The 20,095-nt window shown below is 40.9% G+C and overlaps 1 protein-coding gene across 1 annotated transcript in view; it reads left to right on the forward strand.

Annotated features, from left to right (window-relative positions):
• The first annotated feature begins 3,962 nt into the window (after positions 1–3,962).
• Positions 3,963–20,095, forward strand: part of LOC149184114 (altered inheritance of mitochondria protein 32-like) — a 38,395-nt gene continuing 22,262 nt past the window's right edge. Inside the window, exon 1 of the mRNA XM_089415231.1 lies at positions 3,963–4,449. Coding sequence (XP_089271357.1) covers positions 4,075–4,449 — 375 coding nt within the window. The 5' untranslated portion in view covers positions 3,963–4,074. The remainder of the gene's footprint in view (positions 4,450–20,095) is intronic.

Consider the following 20,095-nt stretch of genomic DNA (forward strand, 5'->3'; position numbering starts at 1 on the left):
CAAATAGGAGATGGCATGGGCTAAGAGGTTCATCCTAGACGAAGTCAGGGATCATATTGTCTCACATATAGTGGGCAAAGGAACGACCAAAGAGATGTGGCAGACCCTCTCCATGCTATACCAGGGTACTTTCGAGCAACAGAAGATGTACTTAGAGGAGAAGCTGAGATACATCAGGATGTAGAAAGGGGAAGGCATAGACCCCTTCCACACAAGGGTTCAAGAGGTTTGGGACCAATTGTCAGTTTGTGGGGCAACGCCTCAACCCACAGAGCTAGTGTGATTGGCATTCAACAGTGTCTCAGAGGAGTGGCAAGTATTTGTCCAAAGTATCTTGGGTAGAGATACCTTGTCAAGGTGGGACACGATGTGGGTAGATTTGCAGCAGGAGGAGTTGAGACGATCTCTATTAAAGAGCTTCATCAGTGGCAACAACAACATATAGAAGTAGGTGAGCGAGGAGGAGAATGTGGCCCTCGCACCTAAGGGTCCTAGTCAGGGACAGGGGCAGCAAAGGGAGAAGAAAAAGGACTTGTTAAAGGCCAAGTGCTTTAGATGTGGTAAGCTTGATCACTACAATACTCGTGTGTCCTCTCAGGAAGAAGAATAAGGAGGAGAAGCAAACAGCTTCAACAGAGATCGATAGGCTTTCCTCCAGGCTAGAGGAAGACTTCGCCATGTTTACTGACATACCTCCAGGAGTGAGGTGGGGTGACTTGATGTTGTAGCCCCAGAGAAATACAAATGGGCAAGGTCCTTGAGGATTCCACCTCACAGATCATTACTTGGATACAAGGGGCCCACAATATTCAATAACAGGATGGACCAATGATAGTTGATACAGTCAGATGCCAAAATGACAATTGTAGAGACTAGTAACAGTCAGAGGCTAGGGAGCGCAATACAGTGTTGGCAGCAGTGCAATTGACACAGTGCAGAGTCAACAATAGAGAAAATTCTTCAATGGGAGTGCAGATACTAGCAACAATCAGAGACTCGAGTGACAGATGCATTATACTGATCACAATTGATTGAACATTTTGGATGTTTTTCAGTTGCAACAACAACAGATGAGAGGGAGTTGCAGTGCAGGTGTAGTGTTGGCTACAATATGGCATTTTCAATAGCAACATATATACAAGGTATATCAGAGTTGTGCAGTGGTTGGTGGGCAGTATGGCCATACATCAACAACGTGACAGGAGATGATGCAGAGATAGGGTGCTGTTGTAGTGGGTACAGTAGCATTAGAACACATTCCTCTCTAAGAGGGAGTATTAGTTTTTGTAGCATCAGATGTCTTCTGGCCTTGAAATTTTGGGGAGAGGCTAGAATACATGAGATATCCCAAACCCAGAAATCGTTTCACTAAATTCCGCCTAAAAGTGACTTAATTATATTATTACCTATTTTTTTTTAATGTTTCCTAAGTCTAAACTTAGGAAAACTTGTTAATTAATCAATGTTAATTAAGTCAAGGCGAGAATCATCTAGAAACTCACACGGATTGACTCCAAGATGATCCTAGACATCGGTTATGTTTTAATATTGGTTGTTGGTGCTCCAACAGAGGATGATAAGAGGAGATTAATGTGGTAATGGAGAAGACATTTTGAACAGTTCGATTTCATGAGCAGATCTATTTCCATAGTGGCAATAGTTAGCTGCCAGAGAGAGAGCTAGTGAGATTGAAGCAATGAGGGAGGGGCAAAGACAATGAAATTGGAGGAAGGTTTCCAGATCCGGTGAGTGCATTTGCAAAGAGGCAAGAGAGCCACAGAGAGGTTGACATTAGGGCAACACAATAGCCTCTAGAGATAAAGTTGATTTGCTGGGAGAGATTGAATTTTTCAGTTCTAGAGGTCAGGAAGGAGTCCCAAAGTGTCGGAGAAGCATCTTTCTAGTCAACAGAAGGCATAACGATTTCATCAGAGTCCAGTCCAAGGCTAGACGTCCATCCAACTACGCAGAGCAACGCAGAGGCTTAGAGGGCTGAAATTCTGAAGGCAAGTTGTGTCGGGAGATTGCCTGTGGGGTGAGGAAAATTCCTCTCTAGATTTTTGTCAATATTTCTTTGTAGAATTACTAGTTTTGGCATTCAATTGTACTCATATTATTTCACTGCTTCATAATAGTAAAACCCTCAGCTGTTGCACCGGTTTTCCTAGGTTGGGTTTTTCTGGGGACTTTTGTGCAAAAATAATTGTGTTATTTTTATGTGTGTGCTAGCATTTCTTCCAACGTTTATTCTTCTATAGTTTTATTTGTGTAGATTGCAGTGTGATTTATTTAGTATTTGCTGTAGCAAACAATAAATAAATTATTAAAATAAATTAACAACTAGGAGAATAATTTCAAGTTGTTGCAATAGTATTCCAGTTTGGAATTTTCACAAAAGATGTCATGATTTGATTACAACATGTAAATAAAAAAACAACTTAAAAAAATAATATTGGTTTGATTATAAGCACAAAAGCATGAATATAATAAAATAAAATAGATTAAAATATACACAAAGCAATTTAGAATGTAACTATGTTTATGTTACCATGTAATGTTCTATAAGATTTTATGTGAAAGAGGATAAGGGAAAGAAAAATGCCATGTTTTTGATGGCATGCTTAATATTGCGCACATCATACAAAGGATTACATTTAGTTGCAAGAATCCCTATTTTTTTGGTAGAGTTGATTTAGTTTTCTCATTGTTGGCAATCGTTCATCCCCTAGCATAACATGTGTTATAATTGGCATGTACTTGTTGATGTATTGGTCGGTTATTTTAAATGATATTGAATACATACAATATATTGAAGCATATTGAAAGGTGCAAGGACACATATTTGAGTTATGCACATAAGTTGAAGTATGTTGAATGTTGTGTAGGTAGGTTATCAAGGCACACACATGCACAATGTTGAAATGTGTACACATATGATAGAAGTTGACATACATAGCTTTAATTTAACACTCTAAATATTGTGGAATGAAGTATTCACCCTTAATGACCTTTTAGTGTCATGCTAAAAGTGTTTATTCCTAAATACTTAATAGTGCCTTTCAAAGGTACCCATGACAATGTTTCAATTCCTTATTGGTAGGAATATAATGAGCATGAGAAGGGGTACAACGATGGATATATACTATCAATGATGGAGGTTACGAGGGAGATTGTGCCTTGGACCTTATGATAGGCACTGCATGCATTAGTGTTGGGTGTAAGAGTTGCCTTGTTTTGAGAAAATTGACATGAAAATTATTGTTTTTTGAAAATTAGAAAACTACATATTATATACCCATTATTATATTGAAATTGATATGAAAATTATTACTTTTCGAAAATTAAAAAACTACATATCATATACCCATTATTATATTGAGCCATCTAATATTATAACAAATTTTCCTTTAATTATCAATTTAATAACACAAAATTAAAGTTCCATTAATAATAACTATAGAATTAAAATTCCATCCATCCATAAATATACTCAAAATTTTAAATATTAATAATTTAAATTAATTCAAAATTTAATAACACCCTTATTCCATCATTATAAAAAAAATTAAATCATTAATTAAACTTTCATTATAGTTAATATTTATACCCACCAAATTTATAACAAGACAACTTCTATTGCTAAAACATTAACTTACTCACCTTACTCTCACCCTTCCCCATAAGAAGAAGGCAATCCCTCAAACCCTCAGTCAATAAGTCATCCACCAATCAATCAAGAGAGGCTGCCCCATCGGCAATTCAAACTCATTTACAACCAACAGAAAGAAGAACGTTGGCACGAGGAATTTGAGTGAGTACCTCTACCACCACAAACATTTGATGTTAACATCAACTTTTAAACACCGGTCACATGGCAAGATGCACAATGGGAAAGGGAGACCTTTTAATGTGTGGAAAGCCTATTTAAAAGGGTCGTCGTCGAAGAAAATGATTTGCGACAAAGTTGCGGCATATTTCTCTAACAAAGGCTTAGAGGGCAGGGTTTTTATAGCTTGTATTCCGATTCAATTCAAACCTCAGATTCGCATCCAAGCTTTTGTATTTTCAACGATCATGGCGAGCGGGTGGGACGATTCGGGTGCTTTCATCAACAGCAACAACGTTTCGAGTCCCGTGGGGGTCGAACTGGACGGAGCATTATTGGAAACCGCGCAGCAGATCGGGAGCGCCTCGGGCAGCTTGCAGAACGATGCTCTGTTGCTCGGTGACACGAGTGGCCACAACAGCGATGCCGAGCACGGCTTCGCTCGGCCAGAGATGTACTCGAAGTCGCTTGTGGGAACCGTCCAGTTCTACGCGAGGCACGTCTTTCTCTGCTACAAGAATCCCGAGAGCTGGCCGCCTCAGGTGGAGGCCGCTGAGTTTGATCGCTTGCCCAGGCTCCTCGCTGCCGCGCTCAAAGCTCGCAAGAATGAGACTCCAAGAAAGGTTTGCTTCCTTTAATATTTCTTGTATGGATTTATGGAATCTGTTAATAATTTGATTAGCTAGGGTTCTGGTGGCTGGCTGCTGGAACTAAATCAGAGGATTCGTGCTTAGCTTTGATATTTTCCATGACACGGCATACAATCTAAATTTTAGCTAACTGTGTGAAAGAAGATATATATTAGGGCACGCGAGCTAAAATTTTAGTGGAATCTTCATAAGAAGATATTGTTAGCACACGGATGCTAAATTTTCAGTTAAATATATAGAATAAGATGCTTATTAGGGCAATTTTTTCTATAAATGTGTAAAATAAAAGGCTATAGGGGTATGCAACCCGACATTTTAGCATCTTCAAAATAAGATATTACACGAGTATGCAAGATAAATTTTAGCTAAACTTTCAAAGTAAAACGACAATTTTTTTTCAATACACTGGAAAGGTCTTTTAAGCAAAAACTTATTATATTAACTTCTTTTTCTTTATAGATACAGCAGTAAACATGGATGGTGAGAGATTTCTTCCATTCATCAGTTTCTAGGGATACAGTATAAAATTAGGGAAACATACGTAGCATGCTCCCAGGTACTGCAATCACCTTCAAGCTTTAAAAAATAGAACAGTTTCCTTACAATCCATTAAAACCCAAACAAAACAATACAACAAGTTTACATATGTTCATGATGGCAGATTATCATCTCGTTGGAGGTCAACGCTGGTGTTCTGGCTGTCTTACAAATGATCCTCTTTGACTTTTTTTGTTCTTAATGGGGAGATTCTTCGAAAATAAAACTTCGGGGTTAGCTGCACGTAGGTTAACCGTGTTGACATTACAAACTACACTTTGGTTCATCATTAGGTGTGGGGAGATTCTTTATTCATTGGAGCTGTTTGTATAGGAGGAGCATGAATTTTGCCAATAATGCATTCCAGATGACTGGTGTGTATTTTTATTTTCTCCCTATCAAGTGAGCCGAGCCTTAACCTACATGTAGTCTTGGCATTGAGAGCTCAAACTTCCTCCCTGTTCTCATTTAGTTGGAGATTAACTGCATTAATCTAGTTGAAGGCATAGTTGTTAAAATTGGCAACTAGGGCCAAATTCCACCGTGGGACAACTCATTTGATGGAGATGATGATTGCATTGGATTCCTCTTTTGAGAGTTCCAAGATTGATATAAAGATCATCTCATTCAGATAAGCAAAAGTGCAAATTGTTTAGGTCGGCCTCAGCTAAATGTAGGCTCAAGAAGCCCAATGGATGTGTCTCTTCACCCACAACGAAGTGTATAAATAGAAGAGACCTCACACCTCATTTAGACATCATTCACTCACACATTTCTTGTCTCTTCATTAGATTGGTTCATACATCACCCCTCTCTCACACATGTGGTAAGGAGGACGATTTTATGGGCAAAAAATTACAGGCTGAATTTCAGAATTCAGGTGCAGGTTTGACCAGTGTTGATCAAGGGGCATTTCATTGAATTTGACTTTGGTTTTTTGGGTCAAAGGTTTGATTTTCTCAAGCCGCATTGCTGGGCACAAAAATTGAGGAATTTTGCGTTGGTTGACTTGTGTTAACTGCTGTTTGACCACATAAAATTACAAAAGTCTTTTCTCGTTTGACTGAGTTTGATCGAGTTGTTTTGGGCTGAATTTATACTCCTGATCATGCTGAGGTTGACCAAGGAAGATCGAGCTTCTTCAAGGAAGGATTGTTGTTGTTTTGACCAGCGTTGACTTTCTGGTTAGGGTTGAAGTTTGACTGCAGTTGACTGTAGAATTTGACAGGGCTGATTTGACTTTGTATCGGGCTAGTCTAGTTGACTTTTGTACTCTCTCTCTACTGACTATTGAATAATAATAAGAAGATTTGATCATAGGGTTTGCCCCCATTGGGGTTTTCCTTGGCGTCCACCAAATCTAGTGTTCTCCTGTCTTGGCTTGTCTTCTACATTTTTTTTTATGTTCTATCTACATTTATTTTCAAAGTGATTAATGGTTGATGTGATTGCTACTTGAAATAATTAGATATTGTTATTGGGTTGCTAAAGAACATTGAAGTATATTGTGCGAAGCATAGAACATACCATTGTTATCTAAAAATAAGATGGTTTCAGAGCTCAGGTGAAGACAAAGGCCAAGCAAGAGTAAGAAAAAAAGTCATTAAGGGAAAACTGTTGGACAAGAATTTGGAGCTAGCCTCAGTGACTGCTACATCATACTTCAAGTCCGAGGACAAGCTTAAGGACAAATCCGACTATGATGCATGGAAGATGTCTCTGGATTTGACTTTGGAAGAGAATGATGCTATGGACTATGTCAAAGGAAGAGTGGTGCCTCCTTCAAATGCACCCGCTGCTGCAAAAATAAAGTATAAGAAAGGTGAGGTCAAAGAAACGAGAATATTGTTGATTCTATTCACAAGCCTTTGATTGCCTATAATTTTGATTGGGAAACATCGAAGGAGATGTATGACAAGTTGGTTGAGATGTTCAAAGTAAACAATGCAAATCAAGTCCTCTTTCTCAAGAACAAGTTGAAAGACATCAAGATGCATAGGGAGAGTCCATTCAATCCTACTTCATGAGGATTACCGAAATCAAGAATGATCTCCTATCTATTGGAGAAGTTGCCGGCGACAGGCAGCTCACTCTTATTGCACTTGGAGGTCTTACAAGAGAATGGGATGTGTTTAACACCACCATCCTGGACAATGACATGATTCTGGGCTTTGATGAATTATTGGCTAGATGCACTCAAGAAATAAGGATGATGGAAAGAGATAAGCCCTCAAATGGAAATAATCCTACTACTTTCTCTATCCATGCTAAAAGGAAGATGTCCAAAAAGACAAGGTCAAGGGTTTAAGCCGAGATTCAAAGAAGGAAGAAAAGGAAGATGCTTCAATTGCAACAGGTTTGACCACTATGCTAAAGAGTGTCCTCACAAGAAGGATACTCCAATGGATGATGACAACAACAACCACAACAACTACAAAGGTAATGGCAATCAAAGGAACAACAATTTCAACAACAAAGGAAAGAGGAATGCTCCTGTTGCTCGATATGGAAATGGTCGTCTTCCCAAAAGATCAAGAAACTCCAGGCATGAGGAAACTAATGTTGTAGAGAAGCAGAAATAATTTTATCTTATTTCTGCCCTCACAACTGCCTCTCCTCCATATAAATTGGATCATTGGTTCATTTATAGTGGTGCCTCAAGGCCCTCTCAAACTTGGATGTCATGATGATGACAGATGGATTGGCAGGTGGAATTCTCCCTAGTTGAGAGGGAGTGTTAAAATTGGCAACTAGGGTCAAATTCCACCTTGGGACAACTCATTTGATGGAGATGATCACTGCATTGGATTCTTCTTTTCGAGAGGTCCAAGATTGATATAAAGATCATTTCATTCAGATAAGCAAAAGTGTGATTTTGAATTTATGACCTCACATGTGCAAATTGTTCGGGTCGACCTAAGCTAAATGTAGGCTCAAGAAGCCCAATTGATGTGTCTCTTCACCCACAACGAAGTGTATAAATAGAAAAGACCTCACACCTCATTTGGACATCATTCACTTACACATTTCTACAACGCCACACACTCCTGAGCAGAATGGTGTGGCTGAAAGGAAGAATCACTCTATTGTAGAAGCAGTTCGTGCCATGCTTCATGATCAAGGCCTTCCGAAGTTCCTATGGGCTGAAGCTGCAAATACTGTCGTGTATGTTCAAAACTAATGCCCTCATCAAGCATTGCACTCCAAGACTCCTGAAGAAATGTTCACTGGTAAGAAACCCGATGTCTCTCATTTTAGAATTTTTGCAAGTCCTGTATATTTTTATGTGCTGAAAGAGAAAAGAAGCAAATTGGGTGCATCTGGAAAGAAAGGAATCTTTGTGGGCTATAGTGAAAATTCTAAGGAATATAGAATTTATGTGGTTGGTCAAAAGGAAGTTGAGATAAGTCATGATGTCACCTTCAACGAAGATACGTGTTAAAATTGGCAACTAGGGCCAAACTCCATGCGGGTCACCTCATTTATGGCAGCTGATATTTTTCCAAGATTCCTCATGTCCAGAGGTGTAGGATTGATCTAAAGATCATCCGATTCCGACAAGTATTTATGGAGATATGAATTTATTTGTATTTACTTGACAAATTGTCAAGGTCGGCCAACAGTTAAATGTGTGGCACACATGCCCAATGAATCATATAAATGCAAGAGAGGTTGATTCATTTTCTCATCGTCTCATCTCACTCATTCTTCTCTCTCTCCTAAGCTTTGAGTTATACAAGGAGAAACTCACATGTGGGAAGAAGGAGGATGTATTAGGGCAAGGAGGACGCTGAAAGGAGGATGCAGAAGCTACTAAAGGTCTCTTTGACCTGTGTTGACCAGCCGTTGACTCATCAAGGGTGTGGTTTTGGTGTGGTTGCCTCTCCTAGGAAAGCCACAGATTTTGGCACAAAAATCGAGGCAATGTGTCCATAGGTTTGACCAACGTTGATTGCCCTACTTTTGGTCAGCGGGTTGACTTCGGTCAACAACATTTTGATTGTGTTTTTGGGGCTGTTCAAGCGCTGTTTATCTAGGTTGTTCGAGGGCTAATTGACCAAGCATATTGGAGGTCAATTTCAACTCGTTTGACCAAGTTTGACTTTGTTGATCTAGGGTTTGCTGTTGCTGATATAAAATTACAGAATTATGATTATGTACTATTTCTCTCTTCTGAACTATTGAAGATAAAAAAAGATTTGATCAAAGGGTTTCCTCGCATTGGGGTTTGTCCCTGGCTAGCCGCCACATCCTGTGTCTCTTGTCTTGGCTTGTTTTCTGTTGATCGTTTAATGTTCTATCTGCACTTTACTTAATGTATATGTGATTGCTAATCTGTGGCTAATAAGAAAAAAAGAAGTAAACTGCTCTAAGCATAGAACATACCATAATTTAGTAATATGACCCTGGGAAGATCAACAACCTTCCTATTCTAAGGAAGGACAAAGAAGTTGACACCGGAAATCAGGGTGCAAAAGAAGACGAAACGATGCCTGATGTTGATGAATCTATGGATCCTATTGATCCTACTCCTCATGAGCCCTCCTCCAAAAGGAGACCCTCACGGCTTAGGGAGACTCTTGAAGATGCCGAGAGACACATTGCACCAAGGGGGACTTTCTGTGAAAGCAAGAAGCTGAACATGTATGAAGGATATTTGACCGCCATGAACACTATCATTCAAAACGAGCCTTCATCATTCGAAGAAGCCATGAAACATCAAGTATGGAAGGATGCTATGAATGAAGAATACGAGTCAATTATGAAGAACGATGTCTAGGATGTGGTCCCTAGACCCCGGGACAAATCGGTTGTCACCTCTAAGTGGCTCTACCAAATCAAACATGGAGTTGATGGAAGTGCAAACCCTCTCATTCACAAATGTAAGAGGGAGTTGGCTTCTGAATTTGAGATGGACCTGGGATCGATGCACTATTTCCTAGGGTTGGAGGTCTGGCCAAAGCCAAGTGAAATTTTCTTCTCTCAAGGAAAATACGTTGTGAAGATATTGGAAAGATTTGGGATGGTGGACTGCAAGCCTGTGACTGTTGGAAATAATACTGAGAGGGGGGGGGTGAATCAGTATTATCAAGTCAAATGTTTTCTTTTTCAAACCCAGATCATATACGCTACTTCAATTAGATAAAACTGCGTATATACGCAACTACAAAGAAGGAGACCCGCGTATGCAATGCAAACTTATAATTTATTTTATCTTACTGATGTTGATCATCAATCTGTGTATTAGGATCAAATAAACAGTAACCAGAAACAGTAAAACAGATCTGAAGACAATCACACACACAAGAACACAAGATATAAGGTGGAAACTCAATGTGGGTGAAAACTACCTGCTGCAATTCGTCTCTCTCTTCTTTTAATTAGAAACTTTTTTTTACAATGTACTGGTGCAGTCCTTTACTAGTACGCAGGCTGCAACTTGCAGAGAGCTACAACCCTCTCTCATTCTCCAGCTTCTCCTGGAAGGGAGCTACAACCCCCTTAGCTCTTGCACTAGCCAAGATACTAGTACGTAGGTGCTGGTCTACAGAAGGCTACAACCTTCTATTTCTTCCAGGGATCACGTTTCATAAATTTTCAGACTGGATCCACATCAATCAAACATCAAGAATTTCTGCATCAATCAATCACCTCTTCACCAATCAAAGCTGAATCAAAATAAGAACTTCTCTGACAGTTGTACCTAAAACACAGTAACTGTAACCACACACCAATTCTGAACCCAGAACACTGCAGAAATAAACAGAAGCAGCTAGATCACAACTCAAAACATATACGCTACTTCAATAACCTGAAACCTGCGTGCATACGCTCCTGCGTTTGGAGAAACCTGCATATACGTTGTTTTCATTCACTGAACCAGTGTGTATACGCACCTTCGCTTCACTGAACCTGCATACAGATCTATAAAAGATAATTCACTCTTTCAAATATTCAGACACTGATTAACCCAGATTATCAGATTTATAGATCAAGCATGCGCCACATATAATAGATCAAAATCATGCAAAGATATTATCATTCAAGCCAAAAGATTATGACCCATCAATAGAACTTCGCGCTAAGGTTCCTCCTTATTTAGATCCAGATCTGCTCCATAACCCCAATCACCAATATTTCAGATCTAGCACTTATATTCAATTAATTCAGATTGTCCTTTGCCAAATGATCTCCTTCCTCTTTTATAGTCTTAGGCCTTTCACAATACCACGGTCCAAGACCACAATACCTTGGACCCAATACTTGGGGTCAACACTTCTGACGAGATACCATGGTCCAAAACCATAGTTTCAAATACCAAGGACTAACTACCACGGACCAAAAGTAAGTTCTCCAACATATACACGCTTTTCCTTGCATGAAAGTGCATGTATACGCATACGCGCTTTTGTAATGCCTAACCCGCGTGTATGCGCGCATTTGTCTAGGTGAACCTGCGTATATATCTTTTTATTCATTATGAAAGCCTGAACTGGGATCTGGACTTGAGATCTGTCACCAAAGAGAGTTGCCATCAAGGACAACACCTGTGCCATAGCTCCAAACTTGTGCCATAATGCCAACAGTGACTACTCCGATGGAACTTAACTTTAAGAAGTTATGTGGTAGTTCTGTTGGACCTGAATTGGGAAATGCTTTTGAGTATCGTCAACTCATAGGAGCATTGATGTTCTTGGTGAACTCTTGTCTGGACATATGTTTTGCAGTTAACACATTGAACCAATATATGGTTGAGCCTCATCATATACATTGAATTGGTGACCTTCCCCCTGATTCCTAGGAGAAGAAACCCTATTGTCAGACTCGACCAATGAAGCAATAGTTCCCCCCACCCCCCAATGAAGGAGTCCATATCCACAAAGAGAGTTAACACATAATCATCTTCCTTCCCAACTCCAAAACCCAAGATCAAATAGTAGGAATATCATTTATGGGTCCCAATTGAACATAGCCAAAGGATATGGAATCTTCTCATTCTTGTAACTCATCCTATGATCCTTTATTCAAAAGAGGTGGAGAATTCATAGACGACTTGGAGTAGACGTGCTCTTTCTCCACAAGAGATAAATCCTTTGTAGTAGCGATCACAAAAGTTGAAAAACACAGGTGTTGTGATAACATCTTGCTAAATTTGTATCCATATATGGAGACTCGAGCATAGGTGGAATAGAGATATGCCCAAGCAAAATATCATTGTTCTCACAACAAGACCTAATGACCTTATCTGAAATCCTCGAGTGTTCAACAAGCTCCCTAAGATCACCACCCTCCACTTCTCTAGGAGGAGAAATAGTTTTAGGATGTACCATCAAAGCACCTCGACCCAATAGATGCTCTCCAATTTTTTTGCCAAACTCTATTTTGGTATGATTTTTCACATTCTCTGAGAATGTGTCCATAATGGTGGCATGTATTCCAGAATTTGGGTATGACTTGAGTTTCCCATTACAAGTTCAATATACTAAAAAACCTAGACTAATGTCAATTTCAACAAGGAAGATAGAGTTCAAGTGGTCATTATGACCTCTTTGCGAGGATGAATTTACCTAGATTATCCTTGATCTCCTTAACTAAGTTGTCCGACCAATATTTTGCTGGCAAAGTAGGAAGTTTATCCTGTAACAAAGAGGTAGACTTAAATTATTCCATATCATTGAAACAAGGGTATCTTGAGTGATAGATAGTTTTGATATAATAGATAATTTCTCTTCACCTCAAGTGTGTCATCGTTTGACCAAAATATAAACCCTTTCCAGTGTTTAGCAAACATGTAAAAATTGGCCCTTAACCCAACAACGACACACACTCCACTTGAAGGTAGTCATTAAGTCAACCCATGGCAACCCTATGGTAGAGAAAGCTTTCCATTAAAGAAACCCTATCTGTTGCACCTTAACATCTTCTCACACTACATCTTCAAACATCCACCTCGAGACTTAATCACCTTCCTCTTGCGTTTCCTCCAACCCTTGCCAAATTGAAGACTCTCATATTTGCTAAAGTTGTCCTCTAACAGTCTTGACCCAACAAGATTGACCCCACCTTCACCATCTCTCGGCTCCAAATCATGGTAGAAGGTGCTAGAATCTGAATTATAGAATATAGAAATGAACCCCATGGAGTTTAACATATACAATAGTTTATTCCACAATTAGTAAAGGTGTTGCTTGAACGCTCATTAATCCTTTGGTGTACAAATCGTCCACATAAACATCAACAAGAGCTCTTGCTTGAGAAATTGCTGCATACGAATGTACCTTGCTTGAAAGGGCCTCAAATTTGATATCAACATGCAATGTGCCCACTTTATCCAAGTTTTTTTGATAAGTTAAAACCTTAGGGATCATGGCCCGATGGACCTCGAGTGTGGTTATCTTAGGGACATACAAAATGAACGAGAACCAAATATGTCAACGACAAACGAGGAATCATCATAGTCCACGAGTTACAAATCTTGTTCCATGCTTATGCCCTTAACCAAATCCTAGCAAAACACTCGTCGTCGACAATATGTTTCCAACGTTGGTTCCTTTTGTTTTTAACAATAATAGCACATAAGAGTAATTGTCAAGCATTTATGCGTCTGTGAAAATATCTCATATATGGGGAAAAAGCTACTGTAGATTTAGTTGCATTTGAACCAATTTATTTTGTTTACATAAATATTTGTGGCTAAGGTAAAGGTAGATCCATTTCCGGATTAAGTTGGTTTGGTTCCATCACCATCAATAGGAAGTGAATCGAGTAATGTATCTAGTTCCATAACCATGACCATATCGATATTGGGACTCAATTGATTTTGTTCTAGGGCTATTATCATATATTTGAGATATCTTATTATGTATAGTAAAATTGAGGTGTGGGCATGCGATTTCTCCATTCATGGTGGTGGTTTGGGCAACTTATAGAAGGGATTTTGTCAATTATCTGATTCCATTGTGCATTTGCATTATGATTATTGTTTTGGTGAGTTGGGCATAGTGTACCATGTACCTTGTGACCATTTTCATAACTCTTCAAACAATGTGTTTCAACAAATTTGAAGGAATGTAGTTGTGGGAGTGGACCTTAGAGATGCACAAAATTTTCGAGAGTACAAGGTAAACTGTAAAAAATAAATAGTTTTTCAACAAACTCCCTTTAAAAAAATGAATTTACATGTAAATTTGGTTGTGATATTATGTGGAAATGAGATGTTCACTATTCAATAGAATTTGGTGGATGAATTTGTTCACCTCTAAATCAAATTTACCGAATTTTGAACTTCATCATGCAAAGTAACTGAACTTAATGACTTAAGATGCAGCTTGGATTCTAGTGGTTGCTTTTGCTCATCAAAAGGGATACTTTGAAAACTATCAATACTTAAAATCTTCTCATGTGGCTTTGTTTCAAGTACATTGTAGAACCCTAATTGAACATTTTACCGAGAGAACTCCCTTCCTTTTACCATTTAATGCCAGATTGGGTCTAAATCCCTAAATTTATCAATTGATTAGATGGCAGAGTTTAATGAGTATAATTTTGACAATTAACCAGATAGAAGAACTCGAATTGGAATTTAAAAATTTAAATGTAGAAGAATACCTGGAAATCTGTTTGGAGACGTTTCTTGTTACTATAGCTCTCGCTCCTGCTACCAAACCGACTTTTTTTCCTCCCAGCCTATCTAGGATCAACCTATGCACTTCCTAGATCCATAAGACTTCTCTGCGGTGGGCTCTAGTTTGGTCCTCTTCTCCTTGGGTATATAGGAGTATGTAATGCATCCAAAGATATGAAGATGGCCAATATCAGGCTTCTTCCCAAAGAAAGCCTCCTCCGGAGTCATGTGCCCCAAGGCACGTGCAGACTCCTGGCCTGCAACATAGCTGTTTACTTGCAGAACAGGAGTCCGCATCGTGCCTTGGGGCACATGACTCTGGAGGAGGCTTTCTCTGGGAAGAAGCCTGATATTGGTCATCTTCATATCTTTGGATGCATTACATACTCCTATATACCCAAGGAGAAGAGGACCAAACTAGAGCCCACCGCAGAGAAGGGTATCTTTGTGGGCTACAGTGAGACCTCAAAGGCCTTTCAGATTTACATTCCTGCACAGAGGAGAGTTGTTGTCAGATGGGATGTGAAGTTCGAGGAGGACAAGGCCTTTAGGAGGTCACGGGAGTTAGAGTATCTGGATCAGCCAAACCCTCAGCAGCAGTTGAGTCAGTCACAGCGATCCAGTGGGCAGGGATCAGGAGGATCCGGAGGTACATCTATGAGGATGTTAGGTCCGTCAATGAGCAGTGGCTCATCGAGCCAGAGGGGTGGTGCTCCAGGTAGCATGCAGAGCAGTTCACTAGGGAGTCCACTGATGGACAGTTCACGCGGTACCTCAGCTTCTACAGGTTCAGGTGCAGGCAGGAGGACAACAGACATACAGTCAGGAGTTCAGGCTACTGATGATGATGAGGAGGAGGAGTTTCATTCCCCGGTGGGAGAAGTGCGCTCAGGAAAGAGGAAGCCCAAGTGGCTTTAGGACACCTTGAGAGATGCCACATCTGTTGCTGAGCTGAAGAGGCCGGTCAGAGAGAGTAGACCACTTGAGAGGTTTTGTAGCTATATGGCGATGGTTACCAACATCCTTGACTCTGAGCCTTCTAGCTATGAGGAGGCAGCTAGCCAGCAGGTCTGGAGAGAGGCCATGCAGGAGGAGTATTCTTCTATCATGAAGAATGATGTTTGGGAGGTGGTGCCGAGGCCTGAGGGCAAATCCGTGGTTACTTCCAGATGGCTTTACAAGGTAAAGCATGTTGCAGATGGCAGCATTGAGAAATTCAAAGCGAGGTTTGTGGCTAGAGGGTTCTCCCAGGTAGAGGGAGTTGATTATGAGGAGACCTTCGCTCTCGTGGCTCGATATACTTCGATCTGCTCCATTATATCGATAGCAGCAGAGATGGGTTGGAAGATCCACCAGATGGATGTGAAGACCGCATTTCTGAATGGCTTCATACAGGAGGAGGTGTACATTGAGCAGCCACAAGGCTTTGAGGTGCATGGGAAGGAGTCCCATGTGTGCAGACTGAAGAAGGCCCTTTATGGCCTAAAGCAAGCTCCCAGAGCTTGGTACTCCAGTATAGATACATATTTGCAGGAGATGGGTTTCACAAAGAGTGAGGCAGATCCGAACCTTTACTTTATTGTGATTGGTGAGGAGCCTCTCATTCTGGTGTTGTATGTGGATGACTTGATCATTACAGGTGCAGAGAGACTCATAGAGCATTGCAAGAGAGATCTTGCGGCGGAGTTTGAGATGAAGGACATCGGTTTGATGCATTACTTTTTGGGTTTGGAGGTGTGGCAGGAGGAGCGACATTTCTTCCTGGGGCAGGGGAAGTATATTGTGGACATCCTTAGCAGATTCCACATGGAGGATTGTAGACCCATGTCGACACCGATGATCACCAACTGGAAGAAGCGTCATGCTTCGGATTCCAAGTTGGTGGATCCCACATTGTACAGGCAGCTGATTGGTTCCTTGATGTATTTGGTCAACACTAGACCAGATATCTGTTTTGCAGTCAACACGATGAGTCAGTTTATGTGTGAGCCTAGGAAGGTTCACTGGGTGGCTGCAAAACACATTTTGCGGTACTTGCAGGGGACAGTGGATTATGGTCTGGACTACAGGCAGGGAGATGGAGTGAGATTGACAGGATACACTGATTCTGATTGGGCAGGTTGTGCTTCTGATAGGAAGAGCACTTCAGGGTGCTGTTTTGGGTTGGGTTCAGCAGTAGTGTCATGGTTCAGCCGAAAGCAGCAGTCAGTAGCACTGAGTTTAGCGGAAGCAGAGTATATGACAGCCAGTCTAGCTAGTTGTGAGGCTATCTGGCTACGCAAGATGTTGTTTGGCTTATTTGGTCAGCCGTTGAGACCTTCAGTGATTTACTGTGATAATCAGAGTTGCATTAAACTCACGGAGAATCCAGTATTTCATGACAGGTCAAAGCATATCGGGATCAGATATTGTAAAGTTTTGTAGATGTTCTATGCTAAGAGCAATTTCACTTTTCTCACAGCAATCATACAAGTAGATAAGCAAAATGCAGATAGAACATATAAGCAGATCTTACAGAAGACAAATCAGAAACAAGAAAAATGTATGTGTTTGTTTCGGCGGTCAACAGGATGCTTCAACCAGCAAAGTCTCCTTTGGACAGCCAGCCCAGCATGTGTCACAACAACCCTCCAACCAGTAGATGAGTCAACCCAAGTCAGTTCTGCAAAAGTCAACGCTGTCCTGAAAAGTCAACACAGGGGCAGCAAGCTAAAAGTCAACGCAGCAGCAAAACGGTCAACCCTTTGACCTCAATTTTTGTGCCAGGTAGTATGGCCTTCAAAAATCGAACCTCCCACAAGTTTTCAGCTTGTTTGGACCAAGCGTTGACCAAAGTCAGCGCTGGTCAAACTTTTGTGAAACCCTAGCAGCAGAAAAATCCTCTTCGTCCTTCCCACGTGTGGCTGAAATTCGTCCTCCAGGTAGCTCATACTTTTTAGGATGAGAGAGGAAGATGTGAGTTGTGTTGTGTTCAAATTCTCTCCAACTTTTCCTGTATATATATATCCATCAATGAGGGTGTGTGACACATTTGTTGGGCATGTGAGCCTACATTACAAAACTGGCTGACCTTTGCACATATAATTTATTAAGAATAATAAATTCAAAATATAAGTTCTGCTCATCGGATTAAGACTATTTTTATATGGATTTTACACCTCTCAGAAAGAGGAATCCAACAAAAATAATAGCCTCTTAATCTGAGCATCAGAACATGGAGTTTGGACCTAGTTGTCCAAATTTAACATTCCCTCTCAACTAGGGAGAACTCCATCTATTAGTGCAATTAACATCGTGAGTCATCCCGCCGAAACTTGCTTTGCTAGCTTCTTTATTTCAGAACAGAAGTGGGTCAGTCACAAAGACATCATTCCCCGACTGACATAATTAGTCCAGAGGTCCCAGACCTCACAAATCTTGATCCCAGATCAAGTGGTTGGACCATGCCATCCTAGATAGAGAGTACGGCAATCTCTGATGCGTCCATCAGTCTTTGCTAATAGTCTCTAGCTTTTCCACACCTCATTGGCCAAATGAGAGGTACTTCCCATGAGCCCTGAACTCAATGGGTAGGATGCATACGGGGCACAGATTAAATGAGTGGCGAACCAGCTCAATAATCACAAGGGTGGGGCAGAAGCATTATGAGTGCTTATAGCTCCGAGAAGCTATCCCCAAAGCCCCCCAGAGCTCCTAGAGCTCATCGTCCAACAGGACCCACATCATATGGTCTTTCCACGACACCAAGACTCTCACGGAAGGTTAGGAACTTGACCTTCCCCAGGGGCTTAGTGAGAATATCCACGACCTGCTCATCAGTTCCTATATGATCGAGCCTTACGGCGCCTCGCTGTACCATATCCCGGATAAAGTGGTACGTGATATCAATATGCTTGGATCGGTCATGGAACACAGGATTCTCAGTCATACGAATCCAACTCTGATTATCACAGAGTATTACAGTGGTATCTAGCACATGTTGGAACAGCTCACTAAAGAGCTTCCTCAACCAAACTGCTTCACAACAGGCCATACTAGTAGCAATGTATTCGGCCTCCGCGGTGCTCAAAGCCACCGACTTCTGCTTCCTGCTCATCCATGAGATCGAAGCAGAACCAAGATTGAAACAGCATCCAGATGTGCTCTTACGATCCACCACACTGCCAGCCCAATCGACATCAGTATATCCCCGGAGTATCACACTCCCGGCAGTGTATCTCAGCCCATGGTTTATCGTGCCCCGAAGATATCTAAAAGATTCTTGGCACCAACCCAGTGAAAATGATGAGGCTCAACCATCTGTTGACTCAAAGTATTCACTGCAAAACATATGTCCGGACGGGTGTTCACTAAGAACATCAAAGCTCCTATGAGTTGACGATACTCAGTAGGATTGGCCAAGATAGGCCCTGCAGCGCTGCCACTCAACTTCTTAAAGTTGAGTTCCATTGGTGTCGACACGGACTTATCGTCCACCATCCCAAATCTTTCCAGAAGCTTCATAATATACTTTCCTTGAGAAAGGAAAATCTCTCCAGGTCTCTGCCAGACCTCCAAGCCTAGGAAATAGTGCATCAGTCCTAGGTCTTTCATCTCGAACTCAGTAGCAAGCTCCCTCTTACATTGATGAATGAGAGGGTCATCACCTGTCAGGAAGAGGTCGTCCACATACAACACTAGAATGAGAGGCTTTCCTTCAGATCTAGGAAGATCTACTACTTTCTTCAGAGAAGCATCTTCGTCAAAAGTGACATCATGGCTTATCTCTACTTCCCTTTGACCAGGTACATAGACTCTATATGCATTAGAAGTCTCACTGTAGCCCACAAACATTCCTTTCTTCCCAGTAGCATCCAGCTTACTTCTCTTTTCTTTCGGCACATGAAAATAGACAGGACATCCAAAAATTCTAAAATGTGAGACATCAAGTTTCTTACCAGAGAAAACCTCTTCGGGAGTTTTGGAGTCCAAAGCGGAATGAGGGCATCGGTTTTGAATGTACACAACAGTATTTGCAGCTTCTCCCCACAGAAACTTTGGAAGACCCTGGTCACATAGCATGGCACGGGCAGCTTCCACAATAGTCCTATTCTTGCATTCAGCAACACCATTCTGCTCAGGAGTATATGCAGTGGTAGTCTCCCTCTTAATGCCAGCTTCTCTGCAAAAGTCTTTGAACTCATTTGACTCATATCCAGTGCCATTGTGAGTCCTCAAAATCTTGATCTTCTTTCCGGCCATATTTTCCACCAAGGCTTTGAAGGTACGGAACCACATGAAAGCCTCATCCTTCTTCTTCAAGAAGTATATCCAGGTTTTGCGAGAGAAGTCATCAGTAAATGTCATATAGTAAGAACATCCCCCCAGGGATGTTACAGGCAACATACCGGAAAGATCAGAATGGACCAGTTGCAATATCTCAGATGTCTTTGTGACACTTGAGGGGAAAGGTCCCCT

Source organism: Pinus tabuliformis, chromosome 3_2, assembly GCF_031772625.1.
Source record: "Pinus tabuliformis cultivar Carrire ecotype Pingquan chromosome 3_2, CPIR1, whole genome shotgun sequence".
Lineage (NCBI taxonomy): Eukaryota > Viridiplantae > Streptophyta > Pinopsida > Pinales > Pinaceae > Pinus > Pinus tabuliformis.